Here is a 22,029-nt window from a genome sequence, read left to right on the forward strand (position 1 = left end):
AGTTTTTACAATATCTTATAATCTTTAATAATTTAGAAAAGCCTCTCTCTGCACAGTCTCAGCCTCATACGTCTATGGACAAAGGATTTCTGTAGATCTTTTTCATGAACTCTTCATTGTTTTGCCAATTCAGATTATTATTTTTTGAATCCTATTTTGTCTCTCGAAGGATTTGTTCTATGTCAAGGCTGCTTGGGGTGTATGGGATTTATTCCTCTGATTGAATAATTTGGATAATACAAATGTAATTTGACTTATAAATTGGCAACCCTTATAAAAATATTGCTTCATTAGAAAGGAACTGGAGAGACTAAAAATGAGGCTGAGACCTGAATGGAGAACTCCAGAATGAAGGCTTAGACCAGGGACAGACTTCAGGAGCTTATCAAGTCATGATTGAATAATCAAAGGGCGGAGCCTGGACAAATGTTCACTTGTCTGGTTAAGCCTTAAATGTTTACCTTGGCCAGTTGATTCCCTTTCATCCCCTCTGGTCCAATAGGAGCCCACCATCCATTAAACTGATTCCTTGGCTACCCAGCTTTGTTCATTGTTTATACCCTGAACCAGCAGGATACAGTTGGCTCTTTATCCCTCTTGATCTCCCATGCTGCCTTTGGATCCAGTGCTTAATTCTGGTTCAGAAAGTCCCTGGGACTTTACCCAGGCACTAGTTTAATTAGTGGCAGGTTTTTCCCATCACTCATAGAAGGAGATCAGGCATTGCTTTGATCTATATCTTTTTGGCAATGGCTTGCTTCTCTTTCCACCACTTTCCTCCATGCCCCAGGTGTCCTGTGCTCTCCAGGACATCCAGATGCATGTAGTCTTCTTGAGGTTTCTTTGCTAATAACCAAACTTCAGAACTTCCTATTATTTCCTTCTCTACCTGGATGAGTCAGTGCAGTAACTGGAAGGCAGTCTGCCCTCATGACTTTGGTGTTTCAGGGTTTCACCACTAGAGAGTGGTATTTTCTGCCTATGATCCTTGAAATTGTTTATGTTGAAATGGTTTTTATTAAATAAATATTTCTATAAGTGAACTTACCCATATATTCTAGTGGACAAAGTAAGCCTGTATACTGTAAGGAATAAAAATGAAAACAAACAATAAATGATAGCTTTGGAAGCATTTCTCCTAAAAGCCATAATGTTAAGTCTACTATTAGATGATCAAAATTTGATTCAAACTTTTCTGTTCCATCTGAAGTTGAGTGTGAAGAATAATGACTTTGAACTTTGTAGCTCAAATATGGCTTTTTAAAACTTTACATGATTTATTTAAAGTTTGTCTGAAATCTTTGTGCATCATGCAATTACATTCTATTTTCTTAGTTTTTGTCTGGAGGCATTTGTAAAATAAACCATGCTCCCAAGTTTATTCAGTCCTCAGTTTATTGATAGTGGTTACACAAGGACATGTACAGATTTTACTAACAGACAAAAGAATTGGATATGTATTATGTGAAAAATCAAAATCGGGTCAACATTTTAAAATGTCCAAGAAAGAAAAATAAGTTGTCACTAAGATTCCACAGAATCTTTATCTTAGCTATGCTTATTTAATACAGAAAAAATGCAGAGCCATATGATTTTTACTCAGAGGGTCAAAAAATTTAGATCTGTTAGTTTCGCATAGGGAATAGGCAACGCACAGAACCAGTTGAAAGCAAACCTGAAAAGAAGAGAGGCCTATACCCCGCTGGGTGGGCCTAGAAGGAGGAAAAAAGAAAGAAAATAATGTTTGCTGCCTTGTTGAGTTTAAGAAAATCTTAGACTCTCTTTAATTTTTAACAAAATTCAAAACTACTCAATCCTTTTCAAATAACACAATTTTAATGTTAAGCCCATATTGGGATTGACTTTTCTGTTGTAACAAAAATAAACATCTGGCAATCAGGGAACCTAACCTGAGAACTGATGTTGACCTCATCACCACCTTGGTAAGTGTTTTTAGATAAATCACAATTTCAAAGCCTCAGTTTCCATATTTATAAAAGGAGACAATTGAATTTGATTGAGAGTTTTCAAATATGTACCATGGGAAACTGTAAGTTCTGTGGAGTGACTCCAGAGCCCCCCACTGCAGTGAAAGTGGTGGCTAGCAAGTGAGGGTGGTGGGCTATTCTCCCCTTACGTTTCAACCAGATGAACTCTGCTTTTATTATTTACTTTCCAAGTATATTTCTTTAAGTTTTGCATACTATTTCATTTGAAGAAATTGGTCCTCAATGCATGAGAGAATTATGTTTGAAACCAGTCAATTAAATTATTGCTAAGGTCCTTCATTTATAAAGATGTGTTTTCTATGACAATTAATATATATTATATACAGCACACATATACATATACCAACACACATTGTTATATATTTATATACTACCTTTCCCCAACCTAATCATAAAAAATACATATATAATAAAATTGAATACCCTTAACAATAAAAACTGAGCGTCATATAATAATGAAAAGGTATAGTGGGTTGGGTGAAGAGATTAATTATATTAAACAAACAAACAAACAAAAACCAGGGATATGGGAAGCTATTTTAAATGCACTAAAACCCAGTCTAACTTTCCCTAGTAGCCAAGGTAAAACCCAAAGCATGAGGGGATACTAGTCTTTAAGAGAAAAGATTAAAATTTGGAGGAAGAAATGTTTCCTACCCCCCAAATCTGAGAATAGTTTGTCACACATGGCCTTATGTGAAACATACTGGGCAAGTTCCCTGATTACACTTTTACAAAAATATAGAGAAATTTCATATATGGTCACACCTCGTCTTTACCAGGAGTAAAAACCAAGGAAGTAGTGCTAAGCCATCATTCTGTAAAGACCATTTTGATAACAGGCTGGAATAATATGCTTTACTTTTAAAGCTGCCTTCTGATTGGAATTGATCTAGGGATAAGCCTAGAAGAATTGTGTGCTGTGAATAGTTCATATGCCCTGTTCTAGGATTGGCATGGCTTTTGATGGAAACTACATGGTAGGCCATTTTAAATTCACATTGTGAGACCATATCCAGAAGGCAGACTTTCCTTATTGTTTGTGAATACAGCAAAATGATGTTTTGTGTGGAAATAAAGTTCCTGACATGATCTTGCTTTCATAGTTGTCTGCTGGACCTCAGCCACAGGACCACACAAGTTGAGCTAGCGTTCAGCCACCACCTGAGTGACTCAGGTGTGAGCTTCTAAGGGTACAGTAAAAGGAGTGAGGACTACTTAAGAGGCTCTTTATACCTCTGCCACGGGGCCAGATTAAAATGTTTCTCCTTGTGTTTATCTCTAATGAAAACTGAAAAGAAAGAACTTGGAAGGGGGCCATCACTTGGCTGTGCTGTTTTCTAAGTTTGGAGAAGAGAAGAAAAGCTGGGTTCCTTGCCTCTGTCACCACTGAGCTGTGTGTTAGAACCTGGCTTCCTTTTAATTTCTTTCCATCACCTAAAATTGTATCGTCTAAAATTCTATGATCTAAAATTATGTTGTAAAAAAGAGATAAAACCCCTCGGAGCAGCATGGCTTCACAAATTCCCTGGTTTTAAAATGGATCCCATTTCATTTGTGAACAGAGTCAAATGATGGTGACAGGAGATGAGATCTTGATGATCACATCATGAGGATCCCCTCATTTTTCAGACAGAGACGTGAGGCTCTCAGCAAGCAAGGAGTCACTGCAGGTCATAGCACCAACTGGGCACAAACCCAGAACTGGCCTCCAGATCTTGCTCTTTCTGTTCTACCACTCCACAGTATCCAAAAAATTATTACAATAGCCGATGTTTTCTTTAAATATATCTACTTGAAGGGGTGTGTGTGTGTGTATGTGTTTCTATATATATTTTGTGTTCAGGTGCATCCCTATTTGTGTAAAGATGGCAGATACAGGGATGGAGAACAGTGTTGGCTTTTTTTGTTTGTTTGTTTGTTTGTTTTTGCGGTATGCGGGCCTCTCACTGTCGTGGCTTCTCCGGTTGCAGAGCACAGGCTCCGGACGTGTAGGCTCAGCGGCCATGGCTCACGGGCCCAGCCGCTCCGCGGCATTTGGGATCTTCCCGGACCGGGGCACGAACCCGTGTCCCCTGCATCGGCAGGCGGACCCTCAACCACTGCGCCACCAGGGAAGCCCTCAGTGTTGGCTTTTTGATTTCTGGCTCCTGGTGGTTTTACTTTGCTGTTCATGAGGCGAAAAGGGAGTAGAAAGAAGTCAAACTTCCCCAAGAGTCTGAGTTTACCTTCTTAATGACATGTTTATTTTTCCACATCACACTTTGCAAAGAAGTGAGAAGTGGCCTTCCACAACCTGGCCTGCTTTCCCTAGCTTTGGGCATTACAGTAATTCCCTTAGTTTAGCTGCATATTTTACAAGATATCTCATAAAACCTCAGAAGCTGATTTCTGAGAGAGCTTGCATCACTTACCAATGACTGTGATGGGATGCAACTTAGAAGATAAATGGCAAAAAAAGAAATTGAAGATATGGACTTCCCTTTGAAGATATGGTGGTCCGGTGGCTAAGACTCTGCGCTTCTAATGCAGGGGGCCCAGGTTCGATCCCTGGTCAGGGAACTAGTTCCTGCATGCCACAACTAAAAAAGATCCCCTGTGCAGCAACTAAAAAAGACCCGGCATGCTGCAGCTAAGACCTGGCGCAGCCAAATAAATATTTTTTTAAAAAAGAAATTGAAGACAAAGTTGCATTTTATGACCATTACCTCGACATAACTGTTTTTTCACCTCTCCAAATTTCTTTCCAGTTTTTATCGGTAATATATACATTTTTAATACTTGCAACCATAATTCATATAAACTTTCAAGATCAGCTTTTTCACTTATACTATAAACAATTTCTCGTGTTGTTAGAGACTCTGCAACTATTTTGTGAAAAGAGGACATCGTGCTCTAAGTTGATAGCTTATAATGTATTCAATTATTCATCTGTTAAAGAACATTTGGGTTATTTTCAGTTTATTTTTCTATTTTATATAATGCTGTGAAAGAGAGTTTTATAAACATAGCTGTCCATCTTCCTTTTGAATTATTTTTTTGGGGAAAATACAAATTACTTAGAAGGACTATTAGAAGAATTATTGATGTGTCTTCCCCAAAGACAGACTCTATTTTATGGGGCCTGAAATTTATATAACTTGGAGAAAGGGGATCTTTGGGAAAAAGAATACAGAATTACAAACATAAGTTGTTAGGGTCCCTCCCAGTGCCGTGAAGGGAGTCATCACAGTGAGGGGCCATAAGCTCAACTTGTAACAGCTTAACATTATCAAAGTGGTTCCCTCAAATACTGTAATAATTTCAATTTCATCAGTAATATGTGAAATACTTCATCCCTGAAATTTCAAGAGTACTGTGTTTTGTAATTTAATTACTTTAGTATTTTAATAACCTGGCTACATTTAACATGGATAATTTGCTTTAGTGTACATCGTTTTGCTTATTAGAAAGACCATGTTTCATCACCTCTTGCTGTATAACAAACTACCCCAAAACTTAGTGGCTCGAAACATGCGTTTTGTTATATTTTACAATTTGATAGCGAGACGTTTAGGTAGGATTGGCTCGGCAGTCTTCTACCCTTCATAGTATAGGTTGTGGCTGTAGGCTTGCAGGTGGGCTGGTCTGGAGGGTTCATGATGGCTTCATATTCTCGTCTGATACTTTGCACATATGAGTAGAAGTTGGGGCTCAGCTGGGACTGTTGACCAGAGCACCTATATGTAATCTCTCCAGCATGATATGGCCTCAGGGCAGTCAGACTTCTGACATGGCAGCTGGTTTCACCCAGAGCAAGTTTTCAAAGAGAATTGGACAGAGCCTCCACGACTTTTTATGAGCTTGGAAATCTCACAACATTGCTTTTCCCACACTCTATTAGTCAAGCAAATCACTAAGGCCTGTCTGGATTCAAGTGGAATCTCAGTGAGAGGATAGCAACTAATTGAATTGGAGATCATCTTTACTCTACCACAGGGTAATAAATTTTTATTGATTGTGTTCTTATATAAATTACCTGCTTAATAACATCATATATTGGAATGTCAACAGAATTATGAAGGTTTAAGTAGAACATTAACATGGCTTTATGACAGTCAGGAAAGAGATATTTTGTAATTTGCTAAATCTATTAAATATGCCTTTAATAAAGTTGAAAACTCAGAATTATTTCAATAGCCGGCTTAAATAAGGTCACTAGTTTACAGTTATATATTACATGTTTTATATATATTATATCCTTGTCTTCCATTTCTTTCTTTCTTATTTATTTTATTCCTTTAGTAAGATGATAAAAATAAATGCCAGATTGTCATTAGCAATTTTAGGTATAGTCATGTTAAATAAATACTACAGAAAAATTGGCGTAGAATATAGGACATGTGAGCCATTTGCCTGTTTGCCCCTAGCCTCCATTTCTGTTCTTTTCTGCTCTTCTATGTATTGTAGGTTTCTGATACCCCACAGATTGCCTTTCCAGGTTTTTATTGCCAGCAAGATTCCAGTTAGGTCTTGCCAATGAGAGGTCCCGGCAAGAAACTGAGAAATGAAGGAGGGGGAAAGTGACTCACTTCCTGTTTTCAGCTTTTAGGCCTCCATCTGCAGCAACAAAAAGCTATGAACTCCAAGCATCCTCTGGCCGTTTCAGCACCATAGTACAAAATTCTTCCTTGATTGCAACACTCGCCTTTTGGCTCACTCCTTGGCTATACCAGCACCAGGATGTGCAACAGAGACCCTTGGTAACCTTGGCTCCAGCTCAGTGGTACTTCCTCAGCAGTTCCAGCACCACTTACACAGGGCCCAGTTATATTTCCAGCCACCCACCTCTCTCCAGCACCGTATTCGTGGTCCAAGTACTGACACAGGGGTCCCTGCTTGGTGTTTCCAAGATCTCTTGAGGCACCACACAAGTGCATTAGCAAGTGGGCACCTGGATTCCACCACCTCATCCTCCCTTTTGTTTCCTTGGCCCTGGGGATAGTAGCTCCTTCCTGCAGGTGTCAATATTTAGATTAGTTCACATTCCACGTTTTTGCTCTTTCACACTTCTACTCACCTCTGCTTGAAAGACCTCATACAGTTTCTATTTTCCTTACTGGACCCTGAGTGATACTGGAGGAGCTGTGTTACTACCAGTCATTTGCAGATATGGATAAAATGTGTACTAAGGGAGAATGTTCAGATCAGTGCAGCTGGTGTGACAGAAAGGTGAGCAAGCCATTCATAAAATATTGGTGCTTTGTTTTCCAAGTTTTTAATACCCTCCGTTGTTTATGGGCTTTGTGTCACAGTACCAGTTGTATTTTGCAAGGAAATACTGTCTTTTCACAAAACAGAAAGCAAACATTATTGGGAGTAATACTCATTTTTGTCAGTGTCAAATTGAATTTTGCAACAGTAGAAGTCACAGGAATAGGTCCACTGATTGTCCTATCATTAACAGTTCACAAGCAGCCTCTCAAAAATGAAAGAGTAGGTTATTATTAGAAAAAAACCTTGCATTGAAAATATTTCCATTTTTCTTAGTTTGACAAAAACTACAGATTTTGGCTTTGTTGCTGTTTTGAAGCTGTGAACTGCTCCAGATTTTTCATGTTTAGAATTATCTGTGCAGGCTGTGGGAATGGAAAAAGGTACTGCCAATTCCTTTTTGAAAAACAGAATCAACAATGAGGAATGTTTATTTGTTATGCCTTGATTCTTATGTTCATTTGTCAGTTCTGAAAAATTTGTATAAAGAAAAAAAAATTTGTATAATGTCAAGATCCAGTAACAATTTATTAGTTAATCTATGGCCTTAAATATTATACAAATATTAAATAATAATTAAGTAGTAGAATCAAAATGTTTTGAATAAAGAAAGCTAAGCGGAAAACTGTTCACAATTAAACATTTAATTTGGCATGAATGTAATTATCTTTGATGTTCAGAAGACAAAAATGATATGATATACATATATTTGAACAAATCAGGACTGTAAAATAGTCCTGATTTATTTTTTACCACCTTAAGCCTGGTACTGTGGTTATCAAATGTCAAATTGGATAATTATCTTTCTATCTTTAGAGTACCACATATTTATAGTTATTCCATATCACAGATGTTCTTCTTTTAGGATTAAGTTACTTTGGAATACAAAAGACTGGCCTCAGCTAACAGTTTATTTATTAAAGCCAGTTGGGGCTTACTTAGAATATCATTTCATGTGACTATTTTTGTGAGCTTGGAGGACGAGTGCTTGAAATTGATAAACAGGCTAGGTCAAGAATAGCTATTCAGATCTTCACAGAATGAGGTCTTAGGATGGGTGTAAAGACTAAAAAGAATCCAGATGTTTACTAGCTGTCAAATGTACAAATCTGAAGATAATTTAGGAGACTGAAAATATTTGTGATTGTCTGGTCTACTCATTTACAGTGAGGCACTTTAATCCTCACGTGTAGCATAGATAGTAACAGATTAGAAGGTAGAAGTTTAGAAACTGGAGTCTCCTGGATCTCTCTCTCTCTCTCTCTCTCTCTCTCTCTCTCTTTTTCTCTAGTTCTATCTCTGTTTGTGTTTGTGTGTGTGTGTGACTATTTGTCTCTGTCTCTTTCCCCCATCTCATGTTAGTAGGCAGCCTCTCTCACCTTGGCCTAGAACTAGTAGATAGTGGAATTTATGCCATTTCTTGGTTAGTCTCTCCACAGCTTTCACACTGCGGTGGGCATTTCTTTCAAGAAAACTATTCATATAAGCTACCTATATGCCAGATTTGCAAACCACCTAGAAAACCCTCACAGACTTCCTGTGATTTGTTGCAAATAACTTTTGGTCTGTTAATCCAGCTCTTTACTTTCTCAGCTCTCAAGTGGAAATTCATTCATCCATTTCATTTCACTGCATATTTTACTGAGTATCTACTATGTACTAGAAACTGATCTAGATTCTAAGGAAACAACAGTGAACAAAATAGGCAAAGAAATAAATCTTCATTCTGTGGTGCTTATATTCTAGTGTACGGAAAATAGGACATAACAAAATAAATTAGTCGTATATATTGCATATTAGAGGTTATAGGCGGTATGGAGAAAAAGAAGGTAGACACAGGCAACAAGGAATGTGTGTTGAATTACTAATTTTAAATAGGGAGGCCAGGGAAGGCATCATTTATGAGGTGATATTTTAGTAAATATCTAAAGATGCTGAGGAAGTCGCCACAGTTATCTGGGGGGAAGAGTGTTTTAGGTAGAGAAAACAACAAGCATAAAGGCCATGAGGAAAGAATGTACCTGGTGTGTCTGAAGAACAACAAGTAAGGCCAATGTGGGTGGACTCACATGAGGAAGGAGAGGGTATAGAAGATGACCTCAGACAGGTTATGGGGTCAGGTGTTTTGGACTAGGGCCATATAGGTCATATGACTTTGGCTTTTACTTGGTTGAGAAAGGAAGCCATTGCAAGGTTTTGAACAGGTGAATGATATGACCTGAGTGAAATGATCTGACTGTTTCAAGGAGGGGAAAGTGATAAGCTACATTGCATGATGTTGATGAATCAACTAAGACAAGGAATGAAAATTTACCATTGAATTTGGCAATGGGAGGTCACAGATGACCTTGACAAGAGCATTTCTGGTGGAGTGGGGAATGGGTGAAAATGATGGGAAGGCATGAGAGTTAGGAAAAAATAATTGTGGAGAAGGAGACAAGGTATTTTTTTGTGTGTCTGCTTTTGCTGTAAAGGGAAGGGGGAAAATGTGGTGGAATCTAGAGGGTGAAGGAAGGTGAAGACAGGTTTGGTTGGCTTTTTTTTTTTTTTTTTGAGGTGTCCAAAGTATCAGCATGTTTTTATGCTTATGGGAAACATGCAATAGACGGGAATACACTTGTGATGCAGGAAAGATGCAAGAAAGTTTTTGATGCATTTCTCTGAGTAGGTGAATAGGAATGGGGCCTGCAGAGCGAGGGAGATTTGGCTGGCACCACCAACAGCTCATCCACAGTAACAGGAAAGAAACCCAAGTACAGGGGTCCAAATATAGGAAGTTCAAAAGATGTGTTGGTAGGAACAGGTGGAAGTTCTCTCTGATTGCTTTTTTTTTTTAACCCTCAGTAAAATACGAAGCAAGATTATCAGCTAAAAATAAAAACCAAGAAGGATGTTGGAGATTCAGCAAGAAAGGAGAGGGGCGTGTGTGTGCCAGGGGCATTAAGTAAGATTGCCTGGCAACATTAAGAACTAACCACCTGGGATTAGTTTGTATGCTTTTCTTCAGCTACAAGCTGCTTTCTGGTTTATGATTAGTAGGTGGAGTATGGTATGGTCCCAAGGTATGGTTCCACTAGTTAGTGGAAGAAACTTGTAGAATATTTGGAGAGTTAAGGGGGCAGGCAAGAAGGCGGTTGTAATGACCGTTCTTGTCATTTAAACTGTGAATAGAGGAAGAGAGTTTTGAAGGGGAGACAGGTGAAAGGCAGTGAAAAAGTGATAGAATTGGTAGGTTGCCGGTCCTGTAGGGTGAAAGGATTGTTGGAATCAAGGGATTGCCATGAAATATTAATTCCTATTAGAGTTCATATCAATTTTAAGATTTTTTCTTTGTTCCCATTGTGGTTTCCTCTTCATCCTGTTTTATCCTTAAACATGTCCCTCTTCAGAAATTAGCTATGATTTAATCACTATTGTCCTCTCTATGTAAAATAATACTTTCATAATCAAATAATATATACTCATTGAAATTTTTAAAATATAGAAAAGGAAAATGAAAATCAGTCTCAAGAGTCTTACCATTTAAACACATGTACTGGTAGTATTTTTGAGTATGTCAGTCTTTGAGTGTCCTAGTCTTGTTTCTCTTCATGATTTTTCATGATTTTGTACCATGTTTAAGTTTTTTCATTTCAACATAGTCTTATAAGCATACTTCATGCTGTTACATACCTCTATCAAGATTATCTTTAATGACTGCATAATTTTCTAATGACGGGATGTTTCATAATCCGTTCAGTTTTATCTACGTTACAGGATATTTATATTAATTTACTTTGGCATTAAAATTGTGTGGTGATCTTATAATTCTAAGAGAAAGAAAAGAGGAATACATAAACCCCAACAAAGCATGCTGAGGGAGAGAGTATTTGTCCTTAACTCCTAAAGCAGAACTGGTGTTAGAAGTGATCCCTGGGCTATACCAGGAAGTGCCACGCCACTCACAGGGAAGAGAGAGTCCTACATTTCTCCTTTATCACCCCGAAATCCCATGTCTCTCATAATGTCCCAATAAATGTTTTTGCCCCAGAAGAGTTGCCTTGTAGGGATAGGCATCTTGATCTGCCTATATTTTATGATGTCCAGTAATATGTTAGTCTAAAACAAAATAAATTGAAACAAATATATTCTCATCACCTTTAATTATGACTCAGTGGCTCACAATGTTTGTTGTGCATCAGAATCTCCTGGGACATATGTATTGATACCTGGGTTCCACCTCAGGTTCTTGGGATATGTTCTAGACATCAGTTTTTAAAGTTCCATGACTGATGATGCAGAAGAACAGTTGAGAACTGCTACCCTATATTACACTAGCTAGGGCAACCAGCCAGGGGGCTGGAAGCAAAACCAGCACAAAACTCCAGAACAGCAGTCCAGGAGGACCCCGACCTGGCACCAGGTGGTGCTGTGGGCACAGTACGGAGCCTCCTTCCACCCCCCCCACCCCCCCCCCACCCACCCACCCCCGTTTCCCCAGCTGAACACAAGGAACCCTCCAGCTCCCACAGAGCAGTGAGGGTCTCAGTAGAGGGAAACACAAACTTCTACCTTGAGTATTCCACCTGCTTTGAATGAAAGGGGAGATGGAGAGGAAGGGAAAGGAAGAGTTCCTTCTGAAAAGGTTCGAAGTTCTTTTGGGCGAAGTGAGAGCGTTCAATTTTTCAGGCTGATTTAATGAAATAAAAAGGACAGTGATGGACAATTCTATTCATCTCATTCTGGATATTTTCCTTTGTATTAATTTGATATTTCTATTAGAATTTAACACATGAAAATAAAACAACAAAACATAATTTAAACATTAAAATTAGTCATTCCTGTATGGCTCAGTTATAGATATATTTGCTTTTTTCCTCATGATGGTTTTAAATATTTAAAAAAATTTTAATAATAGAAGGAATTTATATTGACTATTTCACATCCTTCAGGTCGGACCATATACTTATACCCTAATATGTGTAATTACAGGGACAACCATCCTGGTTTCCCTGGGCTGAGAGGTTTTAGTTTTAAAACAGGACAGTCCTAGGCAAACCCAGTTAGACAGTTGGTCTCCCTACTTATAACCCATATGTTCGTTTGGACAGCTGTGTTTTCCTGTTATTCATACCTTTAAGTAGGACTTAACACCTCTTATTAGTGATTCACTATAAGCTTATTTTATATCAGTAAGTAATATGGCATTTCTGAATAGTGTCTGGGAGGGAATTCCCTGAGGGTCCAGTGGTTAAGACTCCGCACTTTCACTGCCTGGGGGGTAGTGGGGGAGGTTCAATCCCTAGTCAGGGATCTAACATCTTGCAAGCCTTGAGGTGCAGCCAAAAGAAAAAAAGTGTATGGGAGAACTAGAAGTAGGGTTGACAATGCATAGCCCTCAGTATTTCACTGAAAATATTCTGATTAGTTGCATCTTCTCATTTCCCTTCTTCCTTTTAGGCTGCAGTCACTTGCAGTCCCAAACCCCCAGCCCTGTGAGTTGGTTTCCTTTCTCACACAGAAAAATTTTGGTCTCTCTTAGGTTCTTTCTTTAGACTTCTTTCATACTCCATGATTACTTGATGCTATCTTCAACTAAGTGAAAGTTTGAAGATTTAATTGTCTCTCAGAAAGGAAATGATCTAGTTTCCAGTATGCAGAGAAGAGTGAAGCATTACTAATAACAAACATATTTCTTGTTCTACTAAATAATATATGTATATATACATATGACTGTATGTATATATGACTATACCTATCTACTTTATCTATCTGCTTTATCTGTCTATCTAACCATCCATCTACCTACCAATCTGACTATATATAGTCACGTATGAACACATATTAGTTTTTTTCAAGTTTGTGTTTTAATCAACAGTTCATACTTTGTACACAATTCTCAATTTACAGAATTGATGAATAAAAACACTGTGATTCCCTGGAACATTAAAAATTAGACATGATAAATTGTTGAGAATTTAAGGGAAACTCCGGCTTTACATACTAGATGATGTGGCATAATGAGGGCTCCTTTCTTTAATTTTATCAATTCTACCAAACTTCATCCACGTGCTTCTTCTCACAGCAATTATTAGTGCATGAACATGGTTATCACTTAAGAGCAACTAAGCATTCATATTGACTCTCTGTCAAGAAGGTAGACTTAGATATGTAAATGATTTACACCAGCATTCTAAGGTCAAACCCAGGGGTACACAAAATGTTTGTCAGAGGGTGTTTTTCTCCTGGCAAAGACTATGGGGAATCTTATAATTAATCCAGTAGCAGTGGGGTAAGTGTTGGCTGAAAAATATTAGATTTTGTTGCAAAGGGACTGATAAAATCTAGTTAGAAAAAAATACAGTATTTTTCGATTACCCTCCTTAGAGAGTAAAAAGAGCATTATCAGGTTGAATAATCAATCATGCTAAAATAACAATTAAACTTCCACAGAACTTTTTCTGCTTCCTCTTTTCCAATATTCCTTAAGTATCTTCATCAGTAGCCTCTCATTACTCATGCTAAAACCAACAGAACTGGCACAGATGTGAAAAAATAAAACAAGAACTCTCATTTTCAGCAGTGATTGGTGTTAATTGGGGATTTATGTTATTTAATTTAATCTTTATAGCAACTTTTTGTTTAAAAAAACAGCTTTATTGATATATAGTTCACATGCCATTAAAACAACTATTTAAAATAAATATTTTTATACTCTATTGTTGAGAAAGTGATGCTCAGATCAGTGAATTCATTTGTAAACTTTGCTTGGAACACAAAGCTGTCTAATTTCAAGGCCTGCATTCTTTCTACTGCACCCCAGTTCCTCTGTTGTCACGAGCCTACCACTCTTTTTGGCAGGAGTAATACAGATACCTATTAAAATATTCTATGAAGAATGATGCATAGGAGATAGGGTCCCAAGACACAACTGGTCAGCAATCATTTTTTCCCTTAGGGAGTGAGGTCAGGGTCTCAAGCCATCTGAGTGATAGGAGAAGCTTCTGGAATGGGCCCAGTTGGAGAAATTATTTCTATATGCACAGGAATAATAGGAAGGAGGGACAAGAGGGAGAAAGGGAATCACCTGGTCCTGCCACTTTTTATACAGTACTTCATTTGACTGTTAAAGCAGCACTATGAAGAATGCAGGCTCATGAAGAACAATGGCAACAACAACAGCAACAATAATAATAGTTATTATTATTATTAATTTTTTACAGATGATAAGCGGAATCACAGAATGTTTAGTAACTTTCCCAAGTTTATACCCAGGGGTCCGAAACAAGAGAATTCTAATTCCAAAGCCTAATTTCTTTGTACTTTGCCAAAATGCATTTCCACATAAGGAAAAACAAACAAGCGAATACTGCCGATAGTGGAAAACCAGTGAGATCTCATGATGTCAAGTATTCTATAAAGTAGTGGAGTTTTTCAGGGTATAAATCTTATAAGAAAACAAGTACAGAATTAGACACAGGGCCCTGGAAAGGGCCATGCAAGTCAGAGACCTACAGGTTCAGCTTCCTTAGTCACATTGTAAATCCGACTCTGGCTCCACTCCTTCTGAATCAGTACTTGACCTCTGTACCTTTTGAAAAATACAAGCCAAGAGACTTCTCTTGCATTTAACAACGCAAAAAAAGAAAAAAAAAATGGCTTAAGGTCACTATTATACAGCCAAAGTCATATCCAGCAACTCGTGCAATAATTAAACTTGTTCAGTTACCTACCAGCTCTCTGCAAGTGTCACCCTAATTTATTCACTTACTTGTTTTGTTTTCTAACTTTTTTACTGAAGAATGATGTACACTTACTTGCTGTTTAAGTGCATTGTGTTGTTTGAGTATTTGTAAGCATTCTCAAATTCTTTGTAAACCAAGAAGGAGTGTGTGTGTGTGTGTGTATGTGTGTGTGCATGTGCACATTAAAAAAAGTTTTGTAGCTAATTCATCTTCTAAGTTTTGCTAGGAACATATATTGCTTAAAGTTTAAACTTGAGAGACATATCACTAGGAATATACCGTGGCAACAGCAGGCATTTGATAACACCTTCATTAAACGTTTTCCACAGTGAAAGTACTAACCTTGCTCTATGGCTTAGAAGGTTAGTACCTATATGCTTCTGTGGGGAAGCATTAATACCACTGTGATCTCAGGAAAGTTTCAGCCCATGTCCTAACTGCAACATGCAGAAGTAAAGTGATCTTCTGTTCAGGTCTACGATTTAGCTACTCCTCTTAATTTCCCAAGAGAGAGTGACTCCCATCTTTAGCTTAGCTCATTGTTTGGATCAAGAGGAAGTGATTCTTTGGTTCCTCATCAAAAGCTAGAACATATAAATCCATGTGGGTTGAAATGTGGAAACAGAAACTCAGTTGAGAGAAACTAAGTAGGGTGGGCTTTACTGGCCCTGATGATCTATGCTGTCCTTTTGTAACCTAACGTGTTTTCTTCTGTTAGGATAGGAAAACAGCTGCTTAGCCGGACCCACTGCTCTCTATCCAATTTGACAGAATTGCCCCTGGGTGAGATGCCATCAGCGCATATTAAGAAAGAGTTCTGTGACAGAGACTCACTGTTGAACATATGATAAAGGGTGGGGTAAGGATGTCCTTCCCAGCAGTCCTTCCTCACCACTCCGGGTGATTTTGGTGCTTCTGTTAAGTGGTTTGTTTGTATCATATGCTCACTGTGTAGCTTGTAACTAGTAATGTTTTCCTTATTGTGGTCTCTGAGAAAGTGGAGAGCCAAACTTTTGGTCTATTGCTAGTAATATACTGGAACTTAAAGCATGATGTTTGTAAAATCATTTATTTTTATTTTCCTACCAACTTTCTGCAAGTATCACCCTAATTTATTTACTTATTTGTTTTGTTTTACTTTTTACTGAGGAATAACATACACTTACTTGTTGGTTAAATGCATAGTTTGAGTATTTGTAAGCATTTTCAAATTCTTTTTTAAACCAAAGAAGAGTTTATGTGTGTGTGTGTTTGTATGCATCCACACACAGAAGAAATCCATCTTTAAAATGAACATACTGAAGGGACTTCAAATTAATAAAACAAATGTCTATTGATCATCAGTTATATATGCTTAGGTCAATATTAAAAGATTGGTGATTTACAATGAATATTTATCAGAAGTCTATAATATTCTCTTAAACACTTCTATCTCCATGGAATAGCCTCTGAACTTTTGAAAGATTTCTTACCATTTTTTGAATGTTGATTACATAGTTCTGCTCTCTGAGGTGAAGGCAAGATGTTGCAAGAATGAGGTAAGGTCAGGATGAGTAGAACCAACCTTGCCAAGGACTTGATTTTCTTTTGCCTTGGCCAAATGTCCTATTTAAAAAGTCCTTGTTTGGAGGAGGTATGGTGCGTGAGGCTGGCGACCACTTTATTTCACTCTCATTGAGTTAAACTTCTTATCATTTTTGCCTCAAAGTCTTAAAATCTAAGCCATTGTTACTTTTTTTTTTTTTTTTTTTTTTTTTGCGGTACGGGGGCCTCTCACTGTTGTGGCCTCTCCCGTTGCGGAGCACAGGCTCCGGACGTGCAGGCTCAGCAGCCATGGCTCACAGGCCCAGCCGCTCCGCGGCATGTGACATCTTCCCGGACCGGGGCACGAACCTGTGTCCCCTGCATCGGCAGGCGGACCCTCAACCACTGCGCCACCAGAGAAGCCCCTGGAAGCATTTTTAATATCACATAGGTCGAGAATTAAATGCAGTACAGATCATAGAAACATAACGGAGATCTGAGGTATTCAAGGACTAGTTGGAAAATACTTTGAACCTACTGGGTGGCTAAAAATAGCAATCTTCACTGTATAATGACTACCATAATGACTTCAAATGAACACATTTTAAAGGGATAATTCTTTAGAATGGTATTGCTTGCCTGGTTACTCTTGCAAACACCACCCCCCTTCAGAAAGAATCTGGGATCTTTTGCTAAGTTATACAGTTGGTAAATATTCCCAGTCACTTAAGGCCTAGTTTAAACAGTAAAATAAATGAAGATCAAAACTTTATTCATTGGTTCTTTAAGAAAAAAAATAGTGGATCATGTAGAATCAGAATAATTGTGTTCTAAAAAGCAAGAACATGTCCCCAGTTAAGTGGGTAGTAAACTGCTCTTTTCCCACTTAGTCATTCCGACAAAGACTGACTCATGCTTCTTTAGATGAGGTTTAAAAAATTCCCGTTTCAGACAGCAATTGCAATTGAGTATAAAGTTTAATTGGAAGAAAACACAAGGAAAAGATAAATGTGCCTAGTGCTATTTGCACCTGTGTAAACATGCGCTGCCCTCTGTATGTCAGAATCACAGTCCTTCCAGTCAAGGGATTTTCTCTTATACCACCTTTCCCTGTATTCACAGAAAAAAAAAAAAAAAAACTCCAGGTTTAGGACAAAGTCCAGTGAGGTGTGTGTGTGTGTGTATACACAAAAAGATGGGGAGAAGAAGGATTCATTGGGGGATAGTGGGAAGAGCCAGAGAATAGGGAGAAGTCTATTTGGGAAAGAAATTAGCATGGTGGTTTTTAGAATGTGATTCTCAAAATGTACCCCTCAGAACCACTGCATTACATCACTTTTCCACTTTCTTAGAAATGCAAATTCTCAGGTGCAACCCCAGACCTTCTAGATCTGAAACACTGGGGTGGCTCCAGCAAACTGTTTTGTATTGTGTTTGTTCAAACCCTCCAGGTCATTCTGGTAGGGTTGAATTTTAGAACTACTGGCATAAATGACAGTGAAGATCTGCTTGGGTGACTGGAGAAGAGGACTACTCCATAAAGAATTCCAGCTAACAACCACCTTGTCCCTCTGTTTCTGAAATGTTATAATTCTCCAGGAGCATAACTTCATAAGGCATCATTCCTGGTTCTTATGTTTGAGACATTCTCACTGTATTCCACTGGGTAATTACTATTTTTTATATTAAGGATTATTTGCCTCAAAAGAATCCTAGGTATAAATTGTTCCTTTCTGCTCTTTTCTCCACAAGAAATTAAAGAGTTTAGGTAGACTTCTGTCTAAATTGGTTTTCCATTTAAAGTGTACTTTATCTTTTTGAAAAGTACGTTTTTATTTAAATATTTTTTCTCATTTTAATTTAATCTGCTTAATTTTGCAGAAGGATGTGAACTTAGTTTTCCTATTTCAAAGTTTTGGCTACCTACTCTGTGCTAAAGACTTTAGTTTTGGACATTACATATGGTAAAATCAACCACATAATTTTGAGGATCTGCCAGGAAACTTGAGGTTCAGTGTAAAATGCATAGTGCAAAGCTCTACTTTTCATCCGAACTTTCCATGTAGTTTCACCTATCAGAGAAAAAAGTTGCTATTGCAGTATTTGACTTTTTTTTATGAGATAATTTTTGCATTTGTTTATCCACCATGTTTGGAAAACATTACCCCTTTTTCCGTTCCTTTCTTTCTCTTTCTTTTTCTTTTCCTTCCTCTCTTCTCCTCCCCTCTCCTCTTCAATTTGTTCTTTCTTTTTTTATACCAGAAAAGGCTTTTGATTTCTCTAAAAAAATAAACTGCTTTGAAATAAAATGTCAAGAACTTGAAAGAAATGTATGGCTAAAAAGACAAGTCAAAGGTGAAGGAGGTATGATTAACAGATGAAGGACGACAAGAAATAAGGTTCAGCATGACTGGAAACTGGAAATGGAAGGTGGGATAGTCTCAGAATGTACTCTTGGGAACCTTGAGTCTGAGAAGGGGTATATGGCAACCTGATTATGGGCTATATGGTGTAGCTGTAATGTGCATGAGTAATTATGGCTGGTCAGTCACTCACCAGCTATTTGACCTTGTAGGTTACTTACGTCATATTGTTGAGATTCATTTTTGTACTCTATGAAATCTGATTTAACATACGCATTTTTCAGTGTTGTCATAGGGCTCAGAGAAAACATATATGTAAAGAAGACTGAAGCTCAGCAATGCCATATCTACAGTTAGTACATATGGATACTTTTACTGGTAATCCATCTGTTTTCATAGTTGCATGGTACTCCAGTGTATTAAAACACCACAATTTATCCATTCATATGGCAAAGGATATTTTGATTGATTCCCATTTTTTAAAATATGTAATGAACATTCTTGTATATATCTTCTGATGCACATATGGAAGGTTTTACTAGAACAAATAACTGGAATTGAAATTTCTGAGTACTGGGCTGTAAGCACCTTTCCTAGATAATACCAGATTGATTTCTAAGTGGTTGTACTTATTGACACTTCCACTAGTAGTGTATAAAAGCTCCCTTTGCTCCTCATCTTTGCCAATAATTAGTGTTGCCAGATTTTAAAACTTTTGCAAATTTGATGGTTGATAATTGTATCTCATGTGGTATCATTTAGCATTTCCCTGATTACTGATAAATTGAGCATATTTTAATATACTTAGGGATCATTTGTGTTTACTTTTTATAAGAAATGCTTATTCAGATCTCTTTTCAAATTTTTCTGTAATGTTGTTTTTATTTTGCTTATTAATTTGTAGGAGTCTTTGATGTATTTTAGGATACAGTCCTTTTTTCTTCTTCAGTCATATGTAATGCAAATATCTTCTCCCAGTTTTGAGCTTGTGTTTTTACTTTTTGTAAACAATGTCCTTTGATATGTAGGATTTCTCTTTTTTTTTTATGGTTTGCATTTTGTGTGTGTGCTCTGCTTAAGAAATTCTCCATTTCCAGAAAGCATAAAGATAATTCCTTAGACTCTATTTTTAAGTTTTAAAGTTTTGTTTTTCAGTCTTTAAATCTCTTATAACAGATTTCTGTGTATGATCAATGTAAGTTTTTTCAGCATGGACAACCAATTGTACCATCACTGTTTATTGAATAATCTATTTCCACACTGCTCTGCCTGGCTACCTCTGCCATATATTCAGTTTTCATGTGAGGGTCGGTCTATTTCTAGGGGTATTGTGTGTCCTTAGTCTATTTCTGTTCCAAATCCACATTGTCTTACTCAGCACAAATTATAATAAATACTGATATCTGGCGGCACATATAACTTCTATCGTGTTCTTTTTCTGGTTTGTCTTTGCTTTTCTACATAATTTTTAAAAAGCCTAAGTTACAAACACATATACATAATATATGATTTTTCTTGAACTGCATTAAATGTATAGAAGGATTTGGGGAAAATTTTGTTTTGTGATTTTTAGACTTCCAATCACCAAACAAGGAATGCCTATTTATTGAAGTTTCAACTTACTATTCTTTTTGTTATCCTTGGGATTTTCATTATTACTTTTCTTTATAGGATCACTAATGTATTTCTAGGTTTGCTTGTTGGTATTAATCCAGGATCTGAGGGTTTTTCAATGGAGTAATAATACCTATTTCAGGATACCTAGTCCAGCATCCTATCAGAAGTAGAGGACCTATGCAGAGTGTTTTTATATGCAGTTTTCTATTTAAATATGTAGATTACTTTGAGTTTGGTTTCTATGCCAACCTGTTTATGTATTCTTACAAGAAATATATATATATATATATATATATATGTACACATATATATTATATTTACTTTGTAGGTGGAATAATGTTAACCAGTGAAAAAGCCCATTTTTGGTCAGGAGGAATTTCACGAAGTACGTCTGAAGGAAATTTGTTTGACATGGAAGCCCAACAAGCCTCAAAAAATTGCAATATTACAGGTACAAGAATTTATAATTATTGTAATTTTTTCCTCTACCACCACTAATTATTGGAGAACTACCTCTGAAAAGTGCTACAGAAGATTAAAAGAATGGTAAAATCTAAACTTTACCGTGGAAATACTTAAACTATCATTAAAAAGATGAGGAAAATAAAATAGTCAAACAACATATAATAAATATTATGAGGAGACAAAAACTATTAAATGAGTGGTATATTAAAGTAAATATAATGAATTTTGGGGTTAAAGAGATCTCTGTATGTTGGAGTGGGCTAATAAATACAGTATAAAAGAATTGAACAGATTCTCAGAGAAAAAGTAAGTTTTAAGAGAGTCCGATGGAACTGGGTTTGAAGAAAAGTGTAAAAATAAAAGAAATGCAACATTTATTTTTCAAAACACGTCTTCTGATTTTTAATATATGACACTTAAGGCTCATTTCAATCAATGTATAGTTCTATATATACTAAACAAAAAAGTCTGAAAGCTTATTGAACTCATTTTTCTATTTTAGCTTTCATTTTCTCTAAAGCAGCACCAGCTTCACAAAGTCCACAGAATCATTATCAATATTTTGCAAAACTGCCAAGTATAAGTTGCTCTAAACATAAAAAAATTCAAGATTTTTGAGATATATAGAAATTCATTATAGTTGATATATAAGTATTTTAATGTGTTGCTGATGCTTAAAATACCCACTTTCCAAAGTAACGTGTTTCCATTTTACAGTGGTAATAAGCATGTTCTTTGCCCTTTTAAACTTGAAAAATTTCAGGGAATCCCTTCAGGTAGTAAATCTAATGGTGGTCTATTTTTTCAACGTTTATTTTCATGAAATGTTCATTTTTCATGAAAAAATTCAGTGTTATTAAAATTTATCATTACGAAGTTATCAGAAAATAATCTAAAAAATGCATGATTGTCTAGTTCAGCATATTATTTTTTAACAAATTATTTAAGCTGTTCACAGACGTATTTGATTTTTTTTTACATATTGACTATTATCAGAAAAGAAAAACATTAAATGAATAATTTAGATGTAATGAGACGAACCATTCAATGTTTAGAAAAATCTGGATAATTGAC

The 22,029-nt window shown here is 36.8% G+C and overlaps 1 protein-coding gene across 1 annotated transcript in view; it reads left to right on the forward strand.

Moving 5' to 3' along the window:
• Window positions 1–316: 316 nt before the first annotated feature.
• MACC1 (MET transcriptional regulator MACC1) overlaps window positions 317–22,029 on the forward strand; it is a gene marked incomplete at both ends in the record, with an annotated part of 47,479 nt that continues 25,766 nt past the window's right edge. Inside the window, 4 exon segments of the mRNA XM_082846201.1 lie at window positions 317–349; window positions 353–397; window positions 401–428; window positions 20,819–20,941. Coding sequence (XP_082702327.1) covers window positions 317–349; window positions 353–397; window positions 401–428; window positions 20,819–20,941 — 229 coding nt within the window.

Source organism: Leucopleurus acutus (genome assembly GCF_964270905.1).
Source record: "Leucopleurus acutus genome assembly, chromosome: 9".
NCBI lineage: Eukaryota > Metazoa > Chordata > Mammalia > Artiodactyla > Delphinidae > Leucopleurus > Leucopleurus acutus.